The 27,650-nt window shown below is 40.2% G+C and overlaps 3 protein-coding genes across 4 annotated transcripts; 1 reads left to right on the plus strand and 2 right to left on the minus strand.

The window, feature by feature from the left end:
- Positions 1-2,902: 2,902 nt before the first annotated feature.
- Positions 2,903-5,484, minus strand: LOC146371872 (voltage-gated potassium channel regulatory subunit KCNF1-like). Its single transcript, XM_084952781.1, has one exon. The coding sequence runs from the start codon at positions 5,165-5,167 to the stop codon at positions 3,671-3,673; it is 1,497 nt and encodes a 498-aa protein (XP_084808907.1). The 5' UTR covers positions 5,168-5,484; the 3' UTR covers positions 2,903-3,670.
- A 1,105-nt stretch (positions 5,485-6,589) lies between these two features.
- Positions 6,590-15,219, plus strand: pdia6 (protein disulfide isomerase family A, member 6). 2 transcript variants are annotated; one of them, XM_084952783.1, is made up of 13 exons: positions 6,590-8,778; positions 9,126-9,267; positions 9,839-9,896; positions 10,452-10,578; positions 11,193-11,296; positions 11,410-11,552; positions 11,865-11,979; positions 12,366-12,506; positions 12,912-12,996; positions 13,297-13,369; positions 13,761-13,919; positions 14,001-14,097; positions 14,545-15,219. In XM_084952783.1, the coding sequence occupies exons 1-13, from the start codon at positions 8,760-8,762 to the stop codon at positions 14,608-14,610; spliced, it is 1,329 nt and encodes a 442-aa protein (XP_084808909.1). In that variant the 5' UTR covers positions 6,590-8,759; the 3' UTR covers positions 14,611-15,219. The 2 variants fall into 2 exon arrangements, with proteins under 2 accessions (XP_084808909.1, XP_084808908.1); XM_084952782.1 differs by having other exon boundaries at positions 6,593-8,778; positions 11,407-11,552.
- Positions 15,127-27,429, minus strand: hpcal1 (hippocalcin-like 1). Its single transcript, XM_084952784.1, has 4 exons — positions 27,112-27,429; positions 20,846-21,313; positions 19,652-19,757; positions 15,127-15,892 (listed from the first exon to the last, which is right to left on the minus strand). The coding sequence occupies exons 2-4, from the start codon at positions 21,221-21,223 to the stop codon at positions 15,795-15,797; spliced, it is 582 nt and encodes a 193-aa protein (XP_084808910.1). The 5' UTR covers positions 21,224-21,313; positions 27,112-27,429; the 3' UTR covers positions 15,127-15,794.
- Positions 27,430-27,650: the final 221 nt, after the last annotated feature.

The raw sequence follows: 27,650 nt of genomic DNA on the forward strand, positions 1-27,650 counted from the left end.
TGGGAGAGGCATCAGTGTGTCCATGCTGTCATCAAAATTTTGGGGTGTAACCCAGTACTAGCGTGCCAGTATGCCACAAGTTAACAATCGGGAGTCAGCTGGAGGGGATGCGTGAGTTTTAAGAAGCGCTTTGATTTCCTGAAACACATGCAGATATGGCAGGTGGCAGTCAAGCAGTTAATTTGTTAATTTGCTAAATGTTTATTTATAACAAGCAACATGTGATACTAGATATAATAAAATAGTCGGTGATATAAATATTGTATGATATCAAACAAACATAGCGTGCTGCATAGCCTCACTGTGTGCTGGCATAGATGATCCTTTCAAGTCTTTTTTTAAGTATGTAGATAAACTGGTTGACCATTTTCCACCAAATGTTGACAGTTTTTTAAACAAAATTGGTTTTCCGTCATACCATCATGTCTCACAAGTTTAAAGGATATAAATATATATTGATTCAATAGTAACAAGCATTATCTGGCTGGATTATAATTGGTACTATGTTGGACAATGGGATAATGAGTACAATGTTGTGCAAATGTTTATCTTTAAAACCCACTGAATGTAGTGGATGACCACCGTGTGGGTGTAACAATTGGCAACTGGCAATCAGATCACAGCAAGCCACTGCAGAGTAGATCACACATGACTGTGGGGATACGGGTGAACAACTATGTTCATGTGTGAGGGCAATTATGTGTGAGCACTTGTAGAACGGGTAGGCGTTATAGAGAGGGGTGGGGTGGGGGGGGAGGGGGGTGTTTATATATGCCAGAGTCTGTGCTTATACATCTAAATTTGAACATGAGCGTGCGTTTGTGTTTGCGTGTGTGCCGTAATAACATTGTTCCATTACACAATGCATGCCTTTGACATTCCAGTCCCACCTGTCAGCGTGAACAAAGGCCTTTCTCGCAGGCTTTGACATGCGTGAGTCTGCTGCTGGCCGGGAGAGATAGCGGCCCTGTGTAGGATGTGTGTGGGAGGACAGCCTGGAGAGTCCTTCCTGACCTTCTCCACGGGCTTCCTTTCAGGTTGACTAGAGCTAAGTGGAAAACACTAGTGAAGATGTAGCCATGCAGAAGGAGTGCCCCCTTTCTCTTCAAACTGACATTTTGTAAGATGTATCAGGTGATTTAGTAATGCAGCAATCACAGCGCTTGAGATTAACATGTTGCTCTTTACTTTTAGCTTCCCCAAATCCCAACTTTTAACTTAAACCAAGAGAAATTCTACATTGAAGATTAATGTGAAAACTGGGATTCTTTTATAATAACTACATTATGTGACTTATTTGTACTTAATATTTTAACCTTTTAAGTCGCTGACCGTGGCTCAAGAGTTGGGAGTTCACCTTGTAATCGGAAGGTTGCCGGTTTGAGCCCCGGCTTGGACAGTCTCGGTCATTGTGTCCTTGGGCAAGACACTTCACCCGTTGCCTACTGGTGGTGGTCAGAGGGCCCAGTGGCGCCAGTGTTCGGCAGCCTCGCCTCTGTCAGTGCACCCCAGGGTGGCTGTGGCTACAATGTAGCTTGCCATCACCAGTGTGTGAATGGGTGGATGACTGGATGTGTAAAGCGCTTTGGGGTCCTTTGGGACTAGTAAAGCGCTATACAAATACAGACCATTTACCATAATACATTTTTTGAGGCTGAAAAGTTAAGTTAAGGCTACAGGAACTATCCAGTGATTCCTAATTAGGGGTGCTCCTACAGTAGCTCGTAAAACTGTAGGCACAATTAATTATGTTGTTAATGTATAAATAGGCATGATTCATTAATTACTGAAGATGCACACAGTCACCTTATAATGCCTAAAACTAAGCTGTTCAAGTTTTATTGTTCCTGCCGTATGATTTACTATAAATCCCTATCAGGTGCAAACAGCTGCTATATATTGAAAAGGATTCTGCTGTGAATTTTAGTTTAGTTACCTTGGAAGGTCATAGACTGACATTCTTGCTCTTACCCATAGACATGGGATTATCTTTCACATCCACTATGCAGACTATGAGCTTTAGTCCTTCATACAGACCTTTAGTATGGATTAATGATCGCTGTCTGTAAAAGCAGCACAAATTTTGTGTTATGACAATCCAGAGAGACACTAACACATAACCAGCTGAGTTCTCTGCAATCAGGGGTTACTCTATGTATCTAAAGTTGTTCAGGACAGATATAATCAAATATCAAGACAAAATGTATCATAAATTATTCAGATAATAACCCACCTCACAAGAAAATTGCAATAAAAAAAAGTTACCTTATAGAACTTTAGGGGCTTTCAACTGAGAGCAATGATTTAAAAGTTTAAAAGCCACATTAGACATGACATCTGAATGAAACGTGCCAGATTTTAATTATAGCTCCCCTACTGTGCCGCCTAATTTTTCTAAGGACTGGTTTATTTGTGCAGCAAATTTCATGTCACTCAGACTAATGGCGTAGGAGCTGACACCTTTCAAGCCGTGAAAATGTAACCTTTAAAAATAGCCCCCATTAGGGCAATTTAAGAGTTCACTCTGGAACATATGAGGCAGTGCGAAAATACACGGTGGTTTCAAGTTTCTTTAAAATCCATTGCCTGCTTTCCAGACAGTTCTATTATTTATTTATTTATTCTTTTTATGTATTTTTCTTTATTGTATTTCCCCGAACGCTGAAAAACTAATGTATAGAGTTATACACGAGCGTTTTTGTTTTGCCTGTTGCTTCTTTCCCTCATTTACAACTCGCTGGTCAAGTTTATTCCTCGGAACCTCTGCAGAGATGGTGACGACTGCTGTAAAATATTAAACCCATTTACAGGAACATGTCTTGCAGGCAAGGAAGCCTCTGAAGTTCCGATGTTGGCAACACGAGCTTAACGAGAAATTCAGTCCAATGACACAGACGCTGCATTAAAAATTCCTGCACAGTAGACGGGCTTTATGTTTGATGCATTACCTCACAATCATATAGTGTCAGTTACAAAAAAATTACAATGATGCCATGACGATTACAGGCAGCAGCAAAAATAAACCCACCCCCAGTCTTATGTTGCTTTGTGTCCCCATCATACACCTTTGGTTGCAACACGTTGCAGTGATACAGTCACCTACCTCATTTGAATGTATGGCATGTGGTCTGTATCCAAACACCTTCAGCTTTTCTTCAGCTCTGTTTTGATGTCTATACACTCTCACAAATCAATCCTGGGGTCATTTCATTTCTCTGTGCTCTTGACTAAAGCTGCCTGTCTGCGTTACTAAAAGCATTTACTGTGATGTATATATTTCTGTACAGAGGACTACGCTACAATGCGGTCTACAGTATAAGTGTGAGGACTATGGGCGTGTTATATAACATGTCTACATGGGGGAATCGGTGTATTGGCTGTTTGAACAGAACCCCTCAGCCTACAGCGAGTCACTGCGCAAAGGCACAGCTCATCAATTCAATATCTCACACATATGTCTGTTTAACAGGCGCAAATCCTCAAATGCATTTAAAGGTCCCTGGAAAGCATTAAAGCCTTCTTCTGTCCACGAGACTATTTACATTCTGCAGTCACGGCGGTGTCATTAAACCAAATTTGTCAAGTTACGTTTGAATAATTCAAAACTGAATAATTAATTTCATGTTGTTTCTTCTTTTGCTGACTTTTTAATGCAAGGGGGGTTTCCCTTTCATGAGATAAAATGTTCAGTGGCCTCGGCTGTGCTTTCAAAGCTTGTGTCCATGCTAGGGGTCTGGATGCCCGCCCCTCCCCTGGGATCCTTCAGTAAGGGAATGAATGTATCGCTGTGACCGGAACGCATGTCGTTGTCCCAGGCCCCTGCACCGCAAATATGTTTATGGGAGCCAGATGCAGCCTTGAGCTCGCCGCCGGTGCGCAGTGCCATCAGTTCAATCTCATGTTTGGCCGCAGTCTCCAGCACCTGTTGCTTGTTGTAGAACAAGACAAAATTGTTGATGATGGGATGTATAGGCAGGGCTATGGCGATGACCCCACAGAGAAAGCTGATAGCCGCGTTACACCGACCTAAAGTGGTCTTAGGGTAGACATCTCCATACCCCACTGTGGTCATGGTGATCACAGCCCACCAAAAAGACTGTGGGATGCTGGTGAACAAGGTGTCCGGGTGATTCTGCTCCATAGTGTAGCCCAGAGCCGAGAAAAGGAATACCCCCACGCCCATGTACATGAGGAGCAGTCCGAGCTCCTTCAGACTGCTCTTTAGGGCAGATGTCAGAGTCTGGAGTCCCGAGGAATGGCGAGCCAGCTTGAAAATGCGCGCAATGCGCATTATGCGTAAAGCCTGCACTGCTTGCTGCACATTAGCCAGCTCCATCACTCCCGCGCCGAAGGAGGTCAGAATCAGCACCACATAAAAGGGCATGATCGCCATGAAGTCGATTATATTCATGAAGGACAGTACGAATTTTATTTTATTTGGGGAAGAGATCAGACGCAGGAGGTATTCAATAGTAAACCAGCCAATGCACACGGTCTCGATGACCTCCAGGACCGGATGCTCCGTGAGTTTACCCTCCGAGTCCTCCACCTGCAGGTCGGGGATGGTGCCGACGCACATCACCACGGAGGAGATGAGGATGAAGATGAAAGAAACTATAGCGATTATGTGCGCAGGCAGGGACGATTCTGGCTTTTCCATCAACCGCCAGAGGCATATCTGGAAGCGCTGCCAGCCCCCTGCAGACGGATCGCCTTCTCTGTCGACAAGGATAGTTCTCACTTTCTCGGCTATCTCTGCAAGTTCATCCTCTACCTCTTTCAGGTGGCTTTTGCAACATTCATCCAGAAAATCCGAGTCAATTTTCCAGAACTCCATCTCCTTCATGAAGCAAATTGGACATATGCCTCGTTTCATGTGTATCTCCCCATAATAATACAACTCAATTATGCACTTAAAAGCTTCGGGGTCTCTGTCAAAGTAAAATTCTCCCGTGTCCGGGTCGTAATCGTCACATATTAATGAGATTTCTTCAGAAGATTTGAGTGAACTGTCCACCAGCTCTGCCAGTCGAGTCTCCGGGAAGCGAGTCAACACGTCTCCATACAACACCTGTTTCACTCCGCCGATATTCACCACAATCTCAGTCTCTTCACTGGCCTCAGAACCGTTGCAGTCTGCATACCGCGTCCTCTGGAAGCCCCACATTATTCTGACAAGTCCGCCAGAAAACAGCCAAACTAGTTGAGATTATAACAGAATCCGTTTACTGACAAAGTTAACGCAAGTCACTAGAAGCTCTGGCGCTGTGCGTAACAACCGACAAACCTTCTAATTTCTGTTCTTTTAGGTTAGAAAAAAGTGTATGCTCAGAAACTGAATGCAGCGTGAAGTCTCCTCACTTCCACTCAGCTGTGTTTGGCAGTGATCATTGCGCCTGTGCGCTCTGAGAAAGTTGGCATTGAAGTGCGCCTACTATCAAGCGTGCCATAACCAAAGCAAACCGAGATTTCCAGGCTTAAATTTCACAATAAAACACGTATAGCAGTATGAGACAGGTAAAAGTGCAGTAGGCTGTTTATTTAATGTATAATTTAAAGGCACACGCTTTGTCCCCAAAATTGTACGCCAAGTTATGTTCATTATGGGATGCCAATAGTAGCACATGCAAAATTCAATGTATAATTTGTTCAATAATAAATTAGCGCATTATACTAAAAGTTGTGGTTTGTTCTAATATTCACTCAGCTTGCTATAGCCCCACCCGACCTATTATCTTGGCATGTTATGCTTTTATTTTTTAAAGCTCGCTGGGTGTCTTCCGCTCGCGCAGTGCAGCCAGGCGCAGATCATAAATCTCCAAGGCATGTGATGATTTGTGAAACGGTAGGGTCATAGTCGTACCTCTGGGTTGGGTTGGAGGAGAACAACAATTGGTTAAAGTGGCAGTTAACCAAATCATCCATTTTTCCATCAACAGCGGATTAAATCTTAACCCAAATGGATGCATTATCCATCATCCATTTTGAATTCATTATCACGCAGCGCAACAGCTCAGCAAACAGCTAATTATTAAGTACTTAATATGAGGAGTAATCGAGACTTTTTAAGGAAAAGCAACTGAAAAAAACGTAACTGGCTCCTATGAACTGAACTGACAGAAATGGCTGGAAATTACAATCAGTGGCAGCTTTACTGTAATGCGTTTTTCTTACACTTTTGGCCTATTTACACATTTTTAATATATTTTCCAGAATATTTATTTTCTGTGTGTTTATTTTATGTATTTCTTGTCTTTTTACAAGTTGAACACCAAGTTCACCTGATCAGACCTCCAGCTCACTGAAGTAACAGCTTGAATGGCTTTCAGCAGCCATTCTGCATGTCTTGTTCTTTGTCTCCACCTACTGACAATATCTTTGAACTACTGCATCTTAAGCTATCTTCGAAACACTTCCCATGTTTGCACTTATCAGTCATTCATACCTATGGTCAATCTAGAATGACCATGCGTAGTTTGTGGACTGTGGGAGGAAGAAAAGCCACATAGGAACGAGGAGAACTCAATTTTGACCACATTTCCTCTAAATTCTAAAAAAAAAAAAAAAAAAAAAAAAATCAAAGAAAGAAAGAAAAAAGAAAAGATGACAAAATATATTTCATTTAAATTTTGACTGCTATAGTTAGGATGTAAATGTCATTTACGTGCAGTCATTACTTCATTTGTCCTCTTTACTGCTTGGTGGACCCTCTTTTGGCAGCTAGATTCTTGCTTGAAACCACAGAAGCTTTGATTATTTTACATAGAATGAAATTACATTTAATGCGCCCTTTTTAGTGATTGATAAAGTGATTTATTGTAAAAATTAGAAAACATTTTTTAACTCATGGAAATTCATTGTGATATGAAATGTAGAAATTAAAAATCTTCACATAGGAGTTAAAACTCAGTCTTTAAGGCTGATTAATAGGTCTCAGACACAGACCAGCCACTTCATTAGGTGCATCTTGCAAGTGCCAGGTTGGACCCCTTTTGCCTTCAGAACTGATTTTATTCTTCATGGCATGGATTCAACAAGGTGCTGCAAATATTCCTCTGAGATGTTGGACCATATTGATATGATAGCATCGCACAGCTGCTCTAGATTTATCAGCCGAGTTTCCATTGGATATCCAATTCCACCACATCCCAAACGCACTCTTTTAAATTGAGATCTGGTGACTGTGGAGGCCATGTGAGTGCAGTGAACTCATTGTCCTGTTCAAGAAACCAGTTTTAGATTATCTGAGTTTTGTGACATGGTGTGTTATCCTGCTGATCAGAAGATGAATACATAGTAGTTTTAATGGACTGGACAGGGTTAACAACAATACTGAGGTATGATGTGATGTGTAAGAGGCTCACTTAGTAGTAAGGGGGTCAAACTGTAAAAAGTATGCACACCACCTACAGCCTGAACCATTGACACAAAGCAGGATGGATCCATGCTCTCATGTTATTTATGCCAAATTCTGACTCTGCCATCTGAATGTTGCAGCAGAAATCGAAGCTCATCAGGCTCGTTTTTCTAATCTTCTGTTGTCCAATTCTGGTGAGCCTGTGCAAACCATAGGCTCAGTTTCCTGTTCTTAGCTGGCAAGAATGGCACCTAGTGTAGCCTTCTGCTGCTATAATACATCTGCTTAATGGTTTAGTGTGAGTTTACAGAGTGGTTGTTTGAGTTACAGTTGCCTTCCTTTCAACTCAAAGCAGTCTGGTCATTCTCATCTGACCTTAACAAGGCATTTTGGCCTAGAGTACTGCTGTTCAGTGGATATTTTCTCCTTTTTGATCAATTCTAAAAATGGGAGGATTGCATTAGGAAGTGCATTTGGTGTAAAATCCATGCCAAATGAAAGCACGTGAATTCATTCCATGTGGGAACCTCTTAGGAAATAAGGGAGCAGCCAAAGGTACTTTTTTTCATCCTAGAGATGATTGAGCAGGAAAATGCCAATAGACCAGCAATATTGAAATACTCAGACCAGCCTGTCTGGTACCAACAATCATGCCACATTCAAAGTTATTTAAATCACCTTTCTTACAATTTTATCTCATGTACATGCCTAAATTGTTGTTATCATGTAATTGAACTAGGTGTACTTAATGAAGTTGTCAGGGAGTGTATGGATCAGTTTTATGTCTCTTTACACTTTATGATGAGGAAAAGTTACAAAAAAATGTAGTTTAGATTGTTGGCGTTTCACATTAAGGCAAAGCATAATGCATTGTTAATATTAAACCATTAAAATAATTACAATTCAATAAACAATGATAGTAATATAGTAACAAATAGATACCATTTATTTTTATTTTAGTATTATTTTATCTGTGTAACTGTCTAAAACTTATTGAGAAGTAAAGTTTATGTATTATTTACACTGAAAAGCATTACTTAGCTTTTAAGTTTGGCTTATCTTTGCATGCCTTTGCATAAGCAAACTCTGTACGATACTGTGTTTAATATGTACAGTCGCATTCCATCTGTTTGTAATGAGTCAGCCTTCTCACGGATCACATTCTCTTGCTGCTGTTACATGTGTTGCTTCCTTTCTCCTCCGTCCGCTCTCTCCCGTCTTCTGTGTACCGGTTCCATTAAAACTACACGGCGCGCGCTGATTGGCTGAGCTCAAGCGTCGGCATCAGCGGACCAATCAGGGTGGGCCACGGTGAGATTTTTCTGTGTACTTTTGTGAGCGACGCAGCGGCAGCGGACTGTGTTGTTCTAAGTGAGGAGACGAGCATAGAGAGGTTGAAATCATGAAGCCACTTTTACTCGGTGAGTGACAACAGTAGAAGCTTTTCTGCTTATACTAAAGTTAAGGTTTGTGGGTTTGTTAACTAAATGTGAATTTGGCGGCGTTTTTGTTTTTTTTTGCTTGTCTTGTTAGCTTGAATAGCTAAGTTAAGATTCAGAGAACAGAGCCAGGCCTTCGTTATCGTCTACTGAATTAAATAATAAAACTCATTTCCTTTCTTTGTTAAATAAATGTACATTATAAACTGCACACAAGTAGATGTAAAACATTTTTTCCGCTGTTTTCTTAAACCAAGTGGCTGTTTCGGTGAATGAGCATGCATTGCTAGGCGTCATCCTTTTCCTCTTGTCCTCATGTTTTGTTTCAGGAGTACTGGGCTGCTCTCTGGTTCTGGCTGTCCAAGCTTTGTACTCGGCTAGTGATGATGTGATCGAGCTCACCCAATCCAACTTTAACAGAGAGGTGATCCAGAGTGACAGTCTGTGGCTGGTCGAGTTTTATGCTCCCTGGTGAGTTTGTATAACTGTGATGGACTCTTTTTGTCTTGTAGTGGTAACAAGTGTTCTAAGAACAGCCGGTGATTATAGTTTAAATACCAGTTTCTCATCTTTGTGTTTTATTATCCAGTCATCTGTTTTACATCTGTACTTGTGATAGGAATAGACTTGTCTGGTAAGCTGGTAGCTCCTCCTTAGGTTGAGCACCATCTCGTGCAAAAGTGCTCAACAGAGACACAAAGTGAGAATAGTTTGTGCGTAGATGCACACAGTCTACATGCTTGCGTGCACACAGGGTTGGTATAGCAAAACTCAATTCTGCAACAAGAGGCAGTCGGCAGAGATGTGACTGCACAAAATCTATGCAAGTGTTAAATATTCAGCCTATTAATACCAGAGCATTTGGTTCAGTGACTAATAAGGGTGCCACATAGCTGTTTGTGCGTTGTATTTAGCAGGTCATTACTGAAGGACTGTAGAATAAATCTCACACTGGCAAAATGATGTTGTTTTTTAACATTAAAATGAGTTTGTGTATAAAAACATGGATTTAGATTTCACTTTCTCTGTTGCTTTCTGCCAGGTGTGGCCACTGTCGAAATCTAGCTCCTGATTGGAAGAAGGCAGCTACTGCCCTCAAGGTAAATACAAATTACCGTGATCATCTATCTGATGCCCTGTAGACTTTCTGATTGACAGCCTGTTTTCTCAGCTGAATGCCTCTACTGCATTAAAAACGCCTACATCTGTTGTGGAGAAATATTCAGCGGTGGGCTTTGTTGACTTTAAATTTCACAGTAATTTCAGTGACAGCACATTCAGTGGATGGTTATGTGTGTGTGCCTTTATTTGATATTTAAGAATAAAAAAATGGTTACTTAATAAGGGATATTTTCCTGTAAGAAAGAGGTGCTATCTACCTAACTTTTCTGTTGTTGAAAACTAGGAAGAAATGAGACGTTATCCAACCTGGGATGACAGGATCCAGATTAAAAACGACTTTCGTTAAATGTCTTCTCCTTTTTCCTCACAGTATTGTTGATATGGGCAACTCCTGTAATGAAATCCCAGTTTAATGGCAATTGCTCATTGGCATGCAAACTAAAGTTTTGTTTTAAGCCAAGTAAAAATAAATTGACCTGAATATAAACTCAGAAGCTGCATAACCCAAATTGTGTGTTGTGACTTTTCCTCAGGGTATTGTCAAAGTTGGTGCTGTGGATGCTGACCAGCACAAGTCACTGGGTGGCCAGTATGGTGTCAGAGGGTTCCCCACCATCAAGATCTTTGGCGCTAATAAGAACAAACCAGAGGAGTACCAAGGTACAGAACTCTGCTGCTACAACTTTCCTATGTGTAAATTGAAAGTATTTTTCATAGTAAAATCTTCCAAGTCCTACTGAATAAGTTGAGTAAACTGATAAGCTGAACATAATATTTAATAGAAAAGGGGATGCTGGTTTGTTTCTTAATAATCTAACATCTTATCTTGATAAAGAAAGTTCAGGCGACCCCCAACAATTTAAGCAGAAGCATCTATTAGATGAGAATAGAGATGAGCAATAGCAAGAAAAGTCATCCTGTGTAATAGCATCCAATTTGAAGTTCACTTTCCTGCTACATGTACTTATATCTACACAAGGTCACCTTCCCGAAGTCTATGGCAGAAATGTTTTATCTCTCCAGCAGGCTCAGTCCATCATATCATTATGACCTTGTTTGCTGATCCTTACTACGACTGTGAACAGGGTCATCTTGAGTCTATCAAGCACAGTTGTGACTTCACAGAGTATTTTATTACTTTCAGGGCTTATAAGAGACCTGTACAAAACACTGTATTTAATAAGGTATTATTTTCATAGCTTTCAAGGCCTTTCTTCCTGTGATTGTGTTTGAGGCTGCGTTAACTGAAATCTGCATTTCTGACAACCACGCAGGTGGACGCAGCAGCCAGGCCATCGTGGATGGAGCCATGAACGCTCTGCGTAACCTGGTGAAAGAGAGGCTGAGCGGCAGGTCTGGTGGCTCTGACTACAAACAGGTAATGAACCTTTTTTTTTTTTTTTTTTTTTTTTTTGCACTTGCATGAAATCACAAAGCTTTAAGAAAACACACATGAGCTGATTTATGTAACTGATAACTGGCTTGTAGCAGAGCGGTGGTAGTGGTGGCAGCAGCGGTGGGAACAAGAAAGATGTGGTCGAGCTCACTGATGACAACTTTGACAAGATGGTGTTGGACGGTGATGATGTGTGGCTGGTGGAGTTTTTCGCCCCCTGGTGTGGACACTGCAAGAAGTGAGTTTGGTACTCGAAACGGTTAATTCCAAGCAGTAGGAAACTGTGAAATCCTCTCACTGTAACAATCTAGTGCAGTTGAAAAAGTGAAATAATAGCCCAGTAGGCCTGGATAAGCCTCACTGAAAATCCTCCAGTAGAATTTAATCCCACTCAAAACTGTTCAGTGAGGTCTTAGGGATTTTATTCCAATACCTTTAATACCATTTGATATTTCTGAAGAAAATAAAGTTTCTTGCTTGATTTAAATGTCAGTATCTCAGAAGCTAAATGATAAAGTTTTTCTAAGCACCTCTCCTCCTTTGTCAACAGCCTGGAGCCTGAATGGGCAGCTGCAGCCACAGCTGTCAAGGAGCAGACCAAGGGCAAAGTTCGCCTCGGAGCTGTGGATGCTACTGTACACCAGGGCGTGTCCAGTCGCTATGGGGTGAGTAACAGCTGACGTCTTGAAAAGGTGCGCTCTTTGGATGTGAAAATAAACATTTGCATGTTTTCTTGGCTAATTTTAAATGCACAACTTGATTATTGTGCACAATAATCCAGTGGCCACTTTGCCTTGGATACTTCCTAACTCTCGAGTCATTTGTAATAGTCTGTGTTACACTTACATGTTTTTACTGGCGTTTGATACTGAATCAAAGCCTCTGCTGCTTTTTAGCAGAATGTTAAGTTTCAAAGCTCTAAAAATGCATTTGTAGTGTGGATTTAGTCATGTCACACTAATTAAATCAGAATGTTTTTGCCTGAGGAAACCCAGCTTCAAAGTCAAAACTGCAGACCTTGAGTTCTTGTTTGATAATCATTCCTCTGTAGATCCGTGGGTTTCCCACCATCAAGATTTTCCGCAAAGGTGAGGAGCCAGAAGACTACCAAGGAGGTCGCACCCGCGGTGACATTATTGAGAAGGCTTTGGATCTGTTTTCTGACAATGCTCCTCCTCCAGAACTGCTGGAGGTCAGTATTCTCGTATTTGTATGATAAAGTCATATATAATTGTTTTTAATTACGATTTAAAATGCAAATTGAAGATAATGTTGTCACAGTCTACAAGAAAATTGCCTGATTTAATGTGTATTTTAATGTATATTTTGTAAAAAATATACATTAATTCTAACTAGAAAGTTAGAATAAAAACCTTTTATATGAAATACGAAAATTGAAGAGTAGGCACATAAAAGCGAAGAACAAACATTCAGCCTGTTACAGAGTAAATATAAATTACTATTCATTAAACTACTAATACTACTGATATATAGGGTGTATACAAGGTATGGTGATGAAAGCACTTTGCAATAAAAAGTATGAATATTAATGTCAGAATATTAAATTTGTGTTTACTTTAAATTCTTTGTCTCTCAGATTCTCAGTGAAGACGTCTTAAAGAAGACCTGTGAGGACAGTCAGCTGTGTATAATTGCTGTCCTGCCGCACATCCTGGACACAGGTGGGACCACGCACATGAACTCAGATCTGGCTTTCTCTTCTTAGATTCTTTGACATTTTTGCCCTTAATGAAAATAAATCATTTTAACTTTTATCTACTTATTTTATGTCAATAATCATGACTCGAGCATGGCTTTAGTGGGCTCCCAATATTTATTAAAAACATATTTTTAATGCATGAAAAAAGGTTCCGCCTTGAGCTGTAAGGCTATACCTCACAACAGGTAGCAGGAGAGTTACCAGAAGCAGTAACAGTTCATTCCTGAATAGCTGATCATCACTGGTCATTATGTCTTAACAGGCGCGGCTGGTAGGAACAGCTACCTGGATGTGATGATGAAAATGGCTGAGAAGTACAAGAAGAAGATGTGGGGGTAAGCACCCAAGGCCAGACATACAGTAGTGTACAAATCACTAAATTCGAGTAGGAAAAGTTTCATATTCATTCCTTATTTAGTGATGACTTGAACAAAAGGACAAATTCTGGTGAACATTGAGTTTCGTACGGGTTATGTAAGGAAGAGCGTAACATCGAGTTCGCAGTGGGATGAGGAATATAAAAATCATAAGAATTGGGATGTAATGACTCTTTCTTTAAAAACATATAGAAGTTAATAATTGCAATATGTGTGACGATGTTCATGCAAAGTTTTGTTCAGATTGCCACACCCTTTAAAGAAAGAGGAGATTAGGTACATACGCTACAATCACCGATATAGTAAGGGAAATGATGATGGTGATTAACGGCCGACTCTTTCTTCTCAGCTGGCTGTGGACCGAGGCAGGGGCTCAGATGGACCTGGAATCCTCTCTTGGTATTGGTGGTTTCGGCTACCCTGCCATGGCTGCCATCAACACACGCAAGATGAAATTTGCTCTGCTCAGGGGTTCCTTCAGTGAGACCGGTATTCACGAGTTCCTCAGGTAAGGAGGTGTAATTAACAAATACATTACACAACTTGGAGTAGGCTGAGCAGCGTCACTCACATGTGCTGATCTTTTCAGGGAGCTTTCTGTGGGCCGTGGCTCAACTGCCACATTGGGAGGTGGCGTCATGCCCAAGCTTCACACTGTTGAACCATGGGACGGCAAAGATGGACAGGTGAGTGGGAATCACATTGACCTAATGGTTGGAATGTGTAGCACTGCATGTAGACTAGCATAGGGTAGTCAAACAACCTTAACTGGTAGGTGAATCAGAAAACAGGTACTCAAGCTGAACACAGACAAGGGCCAGATTGACTGGATTGGATTATCCCCTGAACCCAAGGTTTATGGGCTGTCCCAGTGGGACAAACTATTAGTCCAGGGCAAGCAATTTGTAGTTAAACTGAATCTGTACGTCTGCTTAGTGTAACAGAATAAATGCCTACCAGCTTTGTACCGCCTCTGCACTGAAACTATGTACTCCATCTGCATTATTATGCAATATTGCAGTGCTCTTAAATCCAGATAACCTTCTTGTCTCTTTAAATAATCTTTGAAGAGGTTCAGTCCATCTCAGTCTTTGCTGACAGCTCGTCTTTATTTTACGCTCTGTCATCCTCAGCTTCCCGTGGAGGAGGACTACGACCTCAGTGATGTAGATCTCGATGACTTCAAGGACGAGTTATGAGTCCAAATGGGGCAGGACTGATCCAGACTATCTGCGTTTGGTCTGGTCTGGTCCTGTGCGATCCACCTCCCCTCTCCTGTGGACGAATGGGAGGCCCGGTCGCCCAGTTACTGAAATACTCCTGAAAAGACACATGAGAGACACCTGCAGTTTCTCACATCATCTTGTCAGTCACAAGGGGGACAGGAAGGAGGGGAGAGTGTGTCGTGTCCTCCGAGTGAACTCTTTCTCACATACCTGCTGAACGCTAGATGCCGCATATTTATACAGCTGCCGCCCACTGAGGAGAGGAGGGTGGAGCTTCCGAATGTCACATTTTTGTCATTGTTTCACTTTTTAAAACATTGCCTTTCCTGCCCTCGTCAAGCACCTACTTTGAGATGTGGACTTGTCAAATTAACACTTAAACGTCCCACCTGATGTGACTAAATTTGTCTCTTTTTAAACCAGTGACTGAGGATATTGGTGAGTTTGCATCATGTGTGTCCAGGACAAATGGGGATATCAAGGGGGGACTTCTTGTGTAGATTTTTCTTACACAACTTTATTTCAATTGTGTGAAAACAAAAGGACATTTTTGTTACAAAAATAAAAAGAAATTAAAAATAATCACTGCCTCATTATTCACATGAACTGTAAACTCATTTCACTGAGCACATGCAATACCAAAGGCATAGAGAGAGCTTGTTAAATACAGCAGCTTGTGCCAGTTCAAGCTACTGTTGTCTTGAATCAGAATACTTTATTAATCCCAAAGGAAATTAATAAAGAACAACAATAAGCCACTTTTTAACAATTACATTGAATAGAATTAAGTGATTTAATTAGTTTCCTCTTAGTATAACATGAGAGTATAACATGAGAGTCATAATACTTGAAAGCATATAATCCTGTAAGCATAAATAAAAGATATGGCACTTACAGCAAACGGGTATTCAAAACGAGACGTTTTGAAATGCACAAAAAAAACCGCCTTGACTGAAAATCCACTTCATTGTCCACAGAGGAAAAAAGCCACATTGACCAGAGAAGTGTACATTAATGTAAACATTAAGACATGGAGTGTTAAATTGAAAGGAGGAGGGGCTGTGATGAAGATCGATCCTCTGTCAGAACAAGCGGCACAAAGCTGGAGGGATGTAGGTGTGCATGAGTTGCAGGGTGTGATCACTTTCACTGTGTCCTCAGAACTGACGAGAGGCTCCCTGATCCGACTGCAGCAGTCTGACAATGGACGGGTCGCTCTTGGCACCTTTAATGAACTCCTCCAAAGACAATCTGCCTGTTGGGGGGAAAAGAAAATATCAGTTATGAGCAGTAAAACATGAAAATGTTTTACATGCAGCAACTACCCACAAAAATCAGCTACTGATGTTTCTTTTGAGATGGTGACAAATAATACTGCATTAAGTAGTTTAAAATAAATTAGGACCTGAGCCAGAATCATGGTATTCATAGCCGTCATGTTTCTTGTCCAGCAGGTGACGCTGCTGTATGTATATAACTCTATGGGAGTGCAGTTCTGCATAAGATGTGAAACCTTAACCATGTTTTACCCGAGCATTCATCACTCTCATAGTATACATATGACAGAAATTAGGTAAAAACATATCAGGTGTACTTTAATTTTGTTTAAAAGATTTTTTTTTTATTCTAAGATGAAACAGTAGAAAATTACACTTTTTTGAGTCTAACACCTACTTTTTCTTACATAATAGCATTAGATAAGAGGTTCACTCACTCTGTAACTTACTGGGTCTGGTTTGACCAATCACACCAGTGCTACTACTGCCAATATTCTGACTAACAGGAAGGCAGTGGGTGCCCCAACCTAAGCAAAGATCAGGTAAGGTTTCCCCAAGCTCCTCAGTGGTCTTGATTTCTGATTAGCCGCTTAGCTTTATAGGGCTTAAAGATTCATTTTAAATGTGTTAGGTTACCTTCAGGTGGCGCTGACACCACCCAAAAAAAAAAGTAAAATTTGGACTTTATGATGACAAGTGGCCTGTGTTTGAGAGATTGTGTGATGCCAGGAACATCCTTTCTTTTTAGAGCTCCAGATGTGTTATGCTTTCAGCAGAATTTTATTACGGTGTTTTGGTCCTTGGAAAACTGAGTAAAGTAGTTCAATACAGTTTCCAGCTTTCATGGGTATGTGGAAAAAACATCCTTGAGCATCACGGATGCAGCCTGCAATTTACCCTCTACCCTCCTCTGCAGCTGTGGTTTCAGGCGTAGCATATGGCATCACATGATGTCTTAAAACGTCTGTCTGAGACACAGCTTGACCTTCACAATGTCAAAACAAAACGCTCCTGCCCAGCACCATAGCTCCAGATATCTTGAGCTGTGACGTGTCAGATTCAGTAAGGAAAGTGCATTTTTTGATGTATCATTCAAGTCACTCTAAGTGTCAATCCATTTATGGTAAGCTTGTGGATCACCAGGCTGGGAGCCAATCATAACTACTTCGTGTGATATGACATGAATCAAACTGCCAAAAGTGTTCTGCAAGTCATGGTTTTCATGTAAACAGCTGTTACATAAGTAATCTTTCACAACAGATAACTGTACAGAAGTCTTGAGTCACATGCGGCCTAATTTCTTTATATTTTGCTAGGAAAACACTACACTAATACTGAAACATAAAGGTAAATATATACATATGGTGTGTGTAATATATATAAATATTAATATCAATATAAAGGGCAAAAACCCTTTATGACGGTGACGGTGGAAACTATGTTACTGTTGGCCAAAGACAAAAGAAGAGAGGAGGCTAATACTACGCTAGGTTAGTAGTGTGGAGGTAAGAGTAGACTTTCAATGTAATGAATACGCTAAAGGGAGCATGCTGGCTTAGATGATTTGTCCTATTTCCTCACATTTTTTTAAGTACACACTGCACACCATGTAGAGATATGCCTGGATTTCTCTTTAGGAGCTCTTTAGGAGTAAACGTTATTTGTTCAAAAATACTTGTGTATGCCTGTCAAACTTTGTTATGTTTGTCATTTTAATTGGATTCTAAGAAATCAAATGATATTGTATGTTTTTGCACCAGGCTGTTAAGTGCCTAAAAATCCAGTTCAAAATAGACCCTTGGCTAAGTTGTATTTTATGTGTAAACACAAGACTAGTCCATCGTCTTAGGTAGGTGCCCTTTTTAATACTTGATTCATATGTCAGTGCTTAGTGGCTTAACAAGATAACAAAACCCCCCGAAAAGGTGTCAGGTTCAAGGACAGGACTGAAAACGAGTGAAAAAGCAGTTACTGTCCAAATAAAAAGTCTAGAAAACTTTAAAGTGCTTAAGACTACTAATAATTACAAAAAAAAAAAAAAGTCTGGCTCCTTGGAGACAAAATATAAAGAAATGAGGGGTGGCTCAAGACTTTTGCACAGTACTATATGTTTTTCTTTTTCTTTGTGGCCATATCCAACCAAGCCGATAGTGAAAACAAAAGTAAAACATGAGTTAAAACAGAACTCAATAATGACTAAAACTAAAACCAGAAGTCCACAATCTTGGTTTCACTAAAGCCACCTAACCTGCTTACGCATGCACTCTTGAAAAGTTAATATAAACATCAGATTTAGTTTTATAGTAGCTATCAGTGTAATGTTTATCGATACTCTTCACAGCATCTCTTCGCCATTAATAAAGTTTCAACAACACTTGTCACAACTTTACAATAATTATCCAAACAGTATTTATCAGGTGGTTTACACACCAAATATACAATCACTGGCCACTTTGTTAGCTACAACTCTTCAGCTGCTTGTTAATGCAAATATCTAATCAGCCAGTCACATGGCAGCAATTCAAGATGATCTGCTGAAGTAGAAGATGAGAATCAGAAGGGGAAAGAAAGGTGATTTAACTGACTTTGAATGTGGCATGGCATGTTGGTGCCAGACAGGCTGGTCTGAGTATTTCAGAAACTGCTGATCTACTGGGATTTTCCCATAGAACCATCTCTAGGGTTTGCAGAGAATGGTCCAAAAAAGAGAAAATATCCAGTGAGCGGCAGTTCTCTGGGCCAAAATGCCTTGTTGATTTTAGAGTTCAGAGGAGACTGGCCAGAGTGCTTTACACTGATATGAAGGCAACAGTAACTTGGTTTATAATAATAGTTATAATAAATCCAGGTATGCAGAAGAGTATCTGAATGCACAACATGTCGAATTAGATGCAGATGCACTAGAGCAGCAGAGGATCGCTGCTGTCAGCTAAAAACAGCAAAGCGAGGCTTCAATTTGCACACAGCCTCATCAATATTAGACTAAAGAAAAATGTTGCCTGGTCTGATTAGTTGATTTTGATTTCGAAATTCAGGTTTTTACCGTCAGCATTTGGCATGCACAACATTAAAGCATTGATCCATCCTGCCTTGTATCAACAGTTCAGGCTGCTGGTGGTGTAATGGTGTGGGGGGTTATTTCCTTTTGGGTCCCGTAATACCAACATTTAAATGCCACAGCCTACCAGAGTATTATTGCTGACTATGTCTATCCCTTAATGAGCACAGTGTGCACCATTCCTCAAAGCTCAAATCATCTTAAACTGGTTTCATGAGCATGATAATGAGTTCACTGTACTCAAATAACCTCCAGAGATGCGGTGGAACAGGAGACTCGGATCATGGATGTGCAGCCAATACATCTGCAGCATCTGTGTGATGCTGTCACGTCGATATGGAGCAATATTCCTCTCTGAGGAATGTTTCGGCACCTTGTTGAATCTGCACAACAAAGAATTAGGGGTAGCTCTGAAAGCAAAAGCGGGCCAAACTCAGTGCAAGTAAAAGGCCGGACACAGTGGCTGTGAATTTTACTAACAAGCAATTTAAAGTGTTGACTTTATTCTTCCCAATGTCAAACTGTCCATCTATAACAGGACCAGTTTTAGCTGGACCAGATGCATGACTAGCATACCGATTAAGCATTAATAAAAAGTCGATTTATTTATTTACTGTGAAAAGAACAATTTGGTTCACAATGATGTATACAGCACATGGAAATAAGACACCAGCCTTACCATCATTGTCAATATCCATCTGTCGAAAGATCTTATCTGTCCTTTTCTCTGGTGTTGATTCATCCTCGGGCATCTTCATCACTGATGACACCATCTTGTAAATTGCCTATAAAAAAAAGACAATAATGACTCCTGTGATGTGTGTATTGATTTTGCTGGCTACGTGCGTGAAGCTTTTAGGGCGCACTGATGAAAAATAACCGTTGCCACTGACATCATTTTGCTTATATTGTCTGAAAGCTCTGACCTGTTTTCTGTTAGCTAGCAGATAATGATGTTGGTCTGACAACAAAAGATCCTGCCGTTTCACCCGCAGTAGGTCTTTCTGAACTCACTTATCTGCTTGTATAATATTAAAATTTGATTATGTAAAGGAGAGAAATATGTCATTCTGGAAAACAGAATGCTGCAACAGCATGGCTTCTGTTATTTTTCCACATCATTCTTTTTTCATTTGTATTTATTACTCCCTGTATGCGATACCTTTATTTAGTGTACAAACAGTATTTCTTAAATTTAAATAATTATTTAAATGGGTGTGGTCCTAGCGCTCATTAGTACCCAGTGCATGGTCTCTATTTTATTTATTTTTTTCACATTTATTTGTTTCCACAAGCACGAAGGACTAAGCCAATTTCCAGGCTGCTCAGCCCACCATATTGGAAGAGTAAATATAACCACAGTGATAAGGAAAACAGAAAGGGCAGCCTGCAGATGACTGTTGAACCTAAAAACAGCCATTACCAGGAGGCTAAAGTGCATATAACAGCAAAAATAAGAGCTAAACTTATTTATTAACAGTCATAAAAAGAATGATTGAATAATATAAATATTTTTAGTTATTACTGATATAAGAAAAAACTGCATGTTCCAAATGCTTTTATTTGGCTTATACAATGTATTTTATTTATTTATTTTTTAAAATTGTTTGACAGAAGGAAATGATGTCATTTCATTGTCTTATATACAGTTAAAGTGTTAAAAATGTAAAAAGTGATCGTTTATTGTAAACTAATTACTCTTTTGACTTATTTTCCAATTCTCGTTGTTATTTGTCTAGATTTTGTTTATTAAAATGTGATAAGCTCACACACACACACACACACACACACACACACACACACACACACACACACACACACATAAAACCTCTGCTCTGTAGTATCAATCACACAGCACATAGTATGTCCTCACCTGAACTATCTCCAGCATCTCTGCCCGGCTGATATAGCCATTCCCATCCAGATCATACATGCTAAAGGCCCAGCGTAGCTTCTGCTCCAGCCCGCCACGAGACGTCACACTCAGGGCTATGATGAACTCCCTGAAGTCGATTGTGGCATCGCCGTTGGTGTCAAAAGTGCGGAAGACGTGCTCGGCAAACTTTGAGGCATCTCCGTAGGGAAAGAAGTTGGCGTAGATCTTCTTGAACTCGTCCACAGTCAGGTGGCCGGTGGGACAGTCCTTCAGGAAGCCGCGATACCACTCCTGCAGCTCATGGTCGGTGAATTCTGTGTTTTCTCTCAGGTCGTTCAGGACCTCAGGCCGCAGCTTGCTGTTCTGTTTCCCCATGACAAAGCACCTTTGCAGGCAGGGCGATAGCAGGGCTGGTGTTTCCTATCCTCCACTCCTTGTGCTTTTATTTTCCAGCTTCCTCTGCTCCTACAGGGAACCAATAACCCTCATTAATATCCCTGTGTGAATATCATAAATGATTCATGGGGTCAATAATTCCACTCAGTTTGCAGCAGCGTTTCATCAGAAAACATGTTCTGAGGATGTTTTTCAGGCAAACAAGCTCAGGGGGAAAAAGTCTGGATAATTCAAACAGGGTCCATACACAAGAAAAAAAAGAGATAAGATTACAACGCAGATGTTAACAAAACACTATGTGTGTGCACACATGTGTATGGAGCAAGGGGGTGGTCTGGTCTCCGTGGATACAGTATTAATTGTCAGGCATGGTGATAATTTATCGACCTTTCACTGCATGGTAGAGGGACAAGTGTCCTGGGGCATTGTAATTCTCAATAAAGCCACTTTCTAAAAGGTCAGGCTGATACTGACTGTTGTCACTGAGAAGGCCAAACATTCATTTTGACAATAATCCTCACCTTCATGGGAAAATTAATCTCCTAACTGATTTTAAGAAGGTGGAATTGACACAATGATTAAAGAGCAAATTCAGAGAGCAAGTAAATGAGCATCCAAGTCAGTCCACAGACAAGTCCACTGGTTTTAAACTACAACAGCAAAGATGCCACTGCAGAACGAGCGATCATTGAAACCACATTAAGACACACCCAGTTTCAAGACATTAAACATTCAGTGTTAAGGTAAAAAAAAAAAAAAGATAAGTGTGTAATAACTGAAAGAGGTCTTTAAAGTTAAGCTTTTATCTTTGTCTTTTCTTGACTTTGCTGTTCTTAACTGTTGTCTATGTTCTTGCAGTGATTTTATTTTAATGTCCTGTATTTACTGCTTTCATTTTCCTTAAACCTGTCAGTGTTTAAATGCAGCGTACCTGTTAACCTAACACATACACACGAGCCCTTGCTATAAATACGTACAGAAAAGACAAAGCCAGCGAAGCATTTGACCACCTGGTTCTATTCACGTTTGCTTTCTGTGGTTTGCTTCTGTTTCCATGGTTCTACTCTGCAAAATCTGTTTATTCATGTATACAGGGATATTCATGATTGGTGATATGAGGATGCATAAACACATCACATCCAAAATAAAACCTCCTGCATAAAACTCATTATGAAGCAGACGCTGACATGTGTTTGCCGGTGAGCAAAAAGGTTTTGACATTTTCAGAGAAAATGCGTGATGTATATGTCTGCATCTTTATTTTAAGTGAGGAAGGTGTTAAGAATGTGCCAGACTTTCCCCCCCAAAAAATAACAAGAGGAAACAGCTGTTTTGTTTTGGGGGTTTTTTTGTAGAAGGAAAATGTTCTTACTTACAAATTGTCTGTTTGATTCTATGAAATTACCTCAAGTTTTCTTTTAGCATGGTTGGTTTGTGGCTCCGTGGGATAGAACGAGAAAGCAACTTTCACATTTGTTATAACGTTTTCTGGAAAACTGAGGAAAAACTGGCCAAAACCTGAGCTAATCTTTCACATGCATCTGGTAAAGTGTGAGTGGGAGGGACAGAAAGAGAGATGTGCGGGGGTAGGGAGGAAGAAAGAATGGAAAAAGTATGACACATAGAAGAGAAACTATTTCCAGCTATACTATATGAGCTGCTTTGCTAATACCCACAGTGCAATTATATAATAATCTTTCTGAATAACACCTCCACTCCTCTGTGCTGATATAATGAATTTATGGGAGAGAAGCTTTGTACCCATGTTCTCTCTCTTTCAATTATTGGGACCCCAGTGCTCCTGTCTTTCTGGCAGCAGAACGATCCATCTGGCGAAGAACAAATGAGAGCGGCTTGAATTTGGATGAGGTCCTTTCGAAACAGACGCCATATTTGTTATAATTGCCAGACAGGTGTAATTTCCTGTAGGTTTATGAATCAAAGTCACAGAATGACACAGAGGTCTGTAAGTCAAACAAGGAACTATGTCAGTCAGGTTTCTGGACAGATAAAAACAAATCAAAGTACAACACAATAATACATTTAATTTCTCAATCCAGCTTTCTTTTCTCATGCAAACTGCATTCCAAAATTAGGAATTTGGAAAACTTTGAATTGTCTAAGGGTGAGTTCACGAGTGCATATCTGTTGACTGAAGGATACTACTGCTACAGTTAATTTAGAACTGCAAACTTGTCCTTGGCAAAAGCCAGAGTATCTGGTGAGAACCCACTCAGCCACAGGTAGAAAGTGCAAATCCCACACAGAAAGTCCCCGGCTGGCTGGTGGACCTTCTCTCTGTGAGGCAACGGTGCTAACCACCCTGCCGCAGTGTCGGCCTGAATCAGGCAATCGTTAAAGTCACAAAGATTCATCCTTTGGGAAGGATGTCGATAAAAATTTGAATGGAAACACATCCATCCATCAGTGACCAGACTGATCGACCAAACGGCTAACTGTCCTGAAAGCCAAGGTGTTATTATTGCTTATACGGATTAAAGAGAGTGAAAGGCTTCTACGTCCTGTTGCAAAGAAAAATACTAACATATGACCACAAAGTAGCATTTTGTGGTGTCTAAGACACTTCAACATTTCACAGCAGCACTGAGCAACTAGAGAAAAGGTGATTATTATTTTGAGAATATATTATCATGTCTGCTGCCTCTGTTTTAACTGGACCACAGCATAAATCACACACTGCCCTACAGGCCTGACTATAGTCCTTCCGTTTTAACATACAACAGGATGCACCTCCTCAGATCTGTGTCACATGGACTTTTCCAGGACAGCTCAGTGCGCAGGCTGAGCCTGAGTAGACATAAATATGGGCGTCGCTATTTATTCCCTCAAACAAACACAAAGCCACATGAAACACAACAGCTTGTCAGATGGAAAAAGTGCTACCCTCATGCTTCAAGATCCTCTGAGGCTAAGAGAAAATACTCATAATTTGCAACAGCATGTGCTCTAGCCTAGTTATTTTAGTAAGTAATAGCAACATACTTACATAAGGCTGCGGGTTGCAAAACAGTCTTACAGACTGCAGTGACCTCTGAAATATGTTCATTAAAAACCTAAACAAACCCTTTCCACTGTAATTGGGCATTTTTTAAATATTCTTTATCAGATCAAATATTTTTCTTTGTATTAAAACTGTTAACTGCATTAAAAGTATTCCTGCAAAAAGCATCTTTTTTTTTTTTACCTGCTGCAAGTTCTGTTAATTTCCTTTAATAGAGTGATTAAATCGATTTGCAGTACTGCTTATAACATTTAAAACATTCCTACTTATGCATGCAAGCTTTGGTCTGGGATTTCAAAGGCTGTTTTAATAAAGTGTTTTTCTTTGTTGTGACATAGAATTACTCAGGAAATGATGTGGTTCAGGGAAAATAAAGTCCTCTCTGCCTTGACTGGTGGGGTTGCAGAGCTGGTGAGCTGAACACAGTCTTGTGACAGTTGCTTGATACACTACAGCCCCTCGAGATTGCCAGTTCACATTCAGTGTTTGCAGTTCCCTTAGATTACACGGCAACAGATCCTGTCCCTGTCCCCAACCCCCATAGCCTTCCTTGTTCCGTATGGTCCACTTTTTTCCAGTGGGTTCTCCGCCTAATGAGACTGTTTCACACAAGCTCCGGTGCAGCATGCATCCCCCCTCCCCAAGGCTACAGCGGGGGTTCCTGTAAACCCGTTTCACTGCTGTTCGCCATTCTTAGACCCACTTTATTTCCTGAGTAGGGCTATGTCACAACAAAGAAAAAAAACATTCTTTCCCACATGCTCATTATTTCACGAAGAACAGGAAGGAAACTACAATGACAGTCAGATACAGAGATGCGGCATGCATATGTTTAAATATATCTGTCCTTAGGTTTTTACAGAGCAAATAGTTCATGCTTATGTTTCCACCAGTTGTTAGTGAGCGTGGGAATCAAAAGACAACTTCTGCTTAAGGTCATATCTTAATGTACATAAGTAATTACTTTTTCTTAAAAAGGATACAATCGAGTATTTGTTTTAATTTATTTTCAGGCAAAGCCTCTAAACTGTGAACATCCACTAGTATTCTTAGTGGATATTGTTAGGTTTTCCATTTGTCAATCAGTACAAATACAACAGACACCCCACTCCTCCTGTTTTTATATTGCAAGCGGGCTCACACTGAACCTTTTCCCTTCATTAACTCTGGATAAACACGACTGACAGAATGTTTTTAATGCTCTCTGCATCGTGCCTCTTTTAAAGGGAATGTAATCCAAACAACCTGATATGGCTCAGTGCACAGAGAGAAAGCGTGCCCGTTTTAGCCTGCTCTGCAGTGGATGAGCAGAGCAGCGCTGTAGCCTCGAGTACGCGAATCACTGGTAACTGGGACTCCATCAGGTGGTTGAGGATTTGGTGTGAGGTATTTATAAGCTAAGGAGAAAATGAGCTCTCCCATTATTCTCGCATTCAGCGGTGCTTCGTGGCAGTCTCTCTGAACTCATGTCAGAGAAAATCATTGCAGTGGATCAGGATGAGGTCCCCTGACACACCAGTAGTCAAGGCAACAGTATAGTAGTGCTACGGCTTATGAGGGAAAGGCAGTGTAACAGTCAATCTGGGGCACACGTAGGGCAGAAGATATATTGAGACTCGAGTGTGTGTGTGTGTGTGTGTGTGTGTGTATTTCCTTACTTTTAAATCTGAAACATTAGTATTATATTCATCACTTGATATTACCAAGCATAATACTGCACTGTACCTAATCTAGATATTCTGCACGCTCAAGCTTACAACAGCAAAATTATTATGTGTATTTTTATTACTTTAACACTTGGTGAGTGGGTGTATTTAATTTTGGATGCGTACTCTTCACATGATAGCTATGGTCTTTTTATCTGAAAAAAAAAACAAAACGTGTGAAATTAACTAGAAAAACTGCAACAATAGTGTGAAATAGTAGATGAAAGGAGTAGGCTTTTAATATTTAGCAAGACAGTGTTTTAGATGGCAATCCCATAGCAAGAAAAGGAGCTGGCAGATCTTTATTTTTTCTAAGATGTCACACAGTGAGTATTTGAACTTATAATATTAACATTTTACCAGTTTCTGTAGCATTTTTAGGCAAGCTGTGATTTAAAAACTTGATTTGATACTTAGTTCATGTCACTTATACATGAAACCTTTAAAAAAAAAGATCAAACCAAGATGAATTAAATCCCCTCCCACACATTCAGCCACACTCTTAGTTATAATATCTACTGATCCTAATCACAAGTATTTTTTGGACAAGCACATGTTTGCTCTTTTTATGAAGCACAAAACATTGTCTGTTACGTTTGATTTGGTTTATGTGCTTTTGCATACATTTAATACATGTGCTTCAATATTACTCAATGTGCCTTGTCTGAGGCTATTTTTCTTTAGCTAGATGCATATAGTCGATCACTTTAATGATCTGTTACTGTATATTTTTTACATGTTTGTATTGTATATGTTTTTGTAATGTAGTTATGTGGTGCATGTGTTTTTGACTTTTGCTGCCATGATTCCAGGTCTCTCTTGGAAATTAGATTTTTAATGTCAATGATATTTTTCACCTGGATAAATAAAGGACTAATAAATTAAATAAAACAGTGCATTACATTTGATCAGGTTTTGTTTTGCAGCATGTAGTCTGCATTAAGACTTGTGAGCCACTAAGCTGCATTTTTGATAATATTTTTAATTGAGCAACTTCCCAGGGCAGATGAGATGTGTTTTAACTGGGTGTAGTCCTGTCTTGGGGAAATTGCCACAACAGTCCAGGGTAGAGTAGCCACTGAAGCACAGTGGACTTCACAGTAACGAGAAATGTTTCTAAAAAATTAATATAAACTTACCTTTTTCCTGAAGGTATCTATGGGTCCTCCGGCTGAAAGAGTAAATGTTTGAAGCCCACGTTTCCCACTGTAAGGCGTCACCAGCAGCTGAACTTAACCGTTAACTTGCAGTAGTTTAACTTCACACCTCCTCCCACCGACTCCAACGCGAGAGAAAATATTCGAGTCACCCAAACACTTTTCAGACAAAAGAAAAGATATGAAAAAGCGTGTAAGTATTCTTCCAAGATAGTTTTATTATTATTATTTCTATTCAGTATGTCCTGCTTCCAGCTCCCGGTGTAGCGGCTTTATCATTTAGTGGAAGATGTGGCACCCAGCTTGGTTTTCATCCGAATGTTCCATATTGCTCCTTGGGGGGGAGTTTCCTTCGTCCGGGAGAGGGATTGAACCTTCTCCATCAATTGAAGAATTACTAACAATAGCAGTTTAATCGAGGGGACACTGAGTAAAAGCCAGAATGACCGTGACATGTATTTTAAAAAACATTTTAATGGCATTTCCTGTTTTGTAGTGTTTAAGTAATACTTTAAATCCCT

Source organism: Perissodus microlepis, chromosome 15 (assembly GCF_051167445.1).
Source record: "Perissodus microlepis isolate ML-2025 ecotype Zambia chromosome 15, ASM5116744v1, whole genome shotgun sequence".
Classification (NCBI taxonomy): domain Eukaryota; kingdom Metazoa; phylum Chordata; class Actinopteri; order Cichliformes; family Cichlidae; genus Perissodus; species Perissodus microlepis.

What these genes read in the sequence shown, in the direction of transcription:
- LOC146371872 (XM_084952781.1), bottom strand. Translation starts at nt 5,167, where the DNA reads ATGTGGGGCTTCCAGAGGACGCGGTATGCAGACTGCAACGGTTCTGAG.
- pdia6 (XM_084952782.1), top strand. An exon ending in CAAACCAGAGGAGTACCAAG is followed by an intron (nt 10,579 to 11,192) that starts GTACAGAACTCT and finishes ACAACCACGCAG; the next exon opens with GTGGACGCAGCAGCCAGGCC. An exon ending in GGTATTCACGAGTTCCTCAG is followed by an intron (nt 13,920 to 14,000) that starts GTAAGGAGGTGT and finishes TGATCTTTTCAG; the next exon opens with GGAGCTTTCTGTGGGCCGTG.
- hpcal1 (XM_084952784.1), bottom strand. Translation starts at nt 21,223, where the DNA reads ATGGGGAAACAGAACAGCAAGCTGCGGCCTGAGGTCCTGAACGACCTG. An exon ending in AGATGCTGGAGATAGTTCAG is followed by an intron (nt 19,758 to 20,845) that starts GTGAGGACATAC and finishes TTTTTTTTATAG; the next exon opens with GCAATTTACAAGATGGTGTC. An exon ending in GATGGATATTGACAATGATG is followed by an intron (nt 15,893 to 19,651) that starts GTAAGGCTGGTG and finishes TCCCCCCAACAG; the next exon opens with GCAGATTGTCTTTGGAGGAG.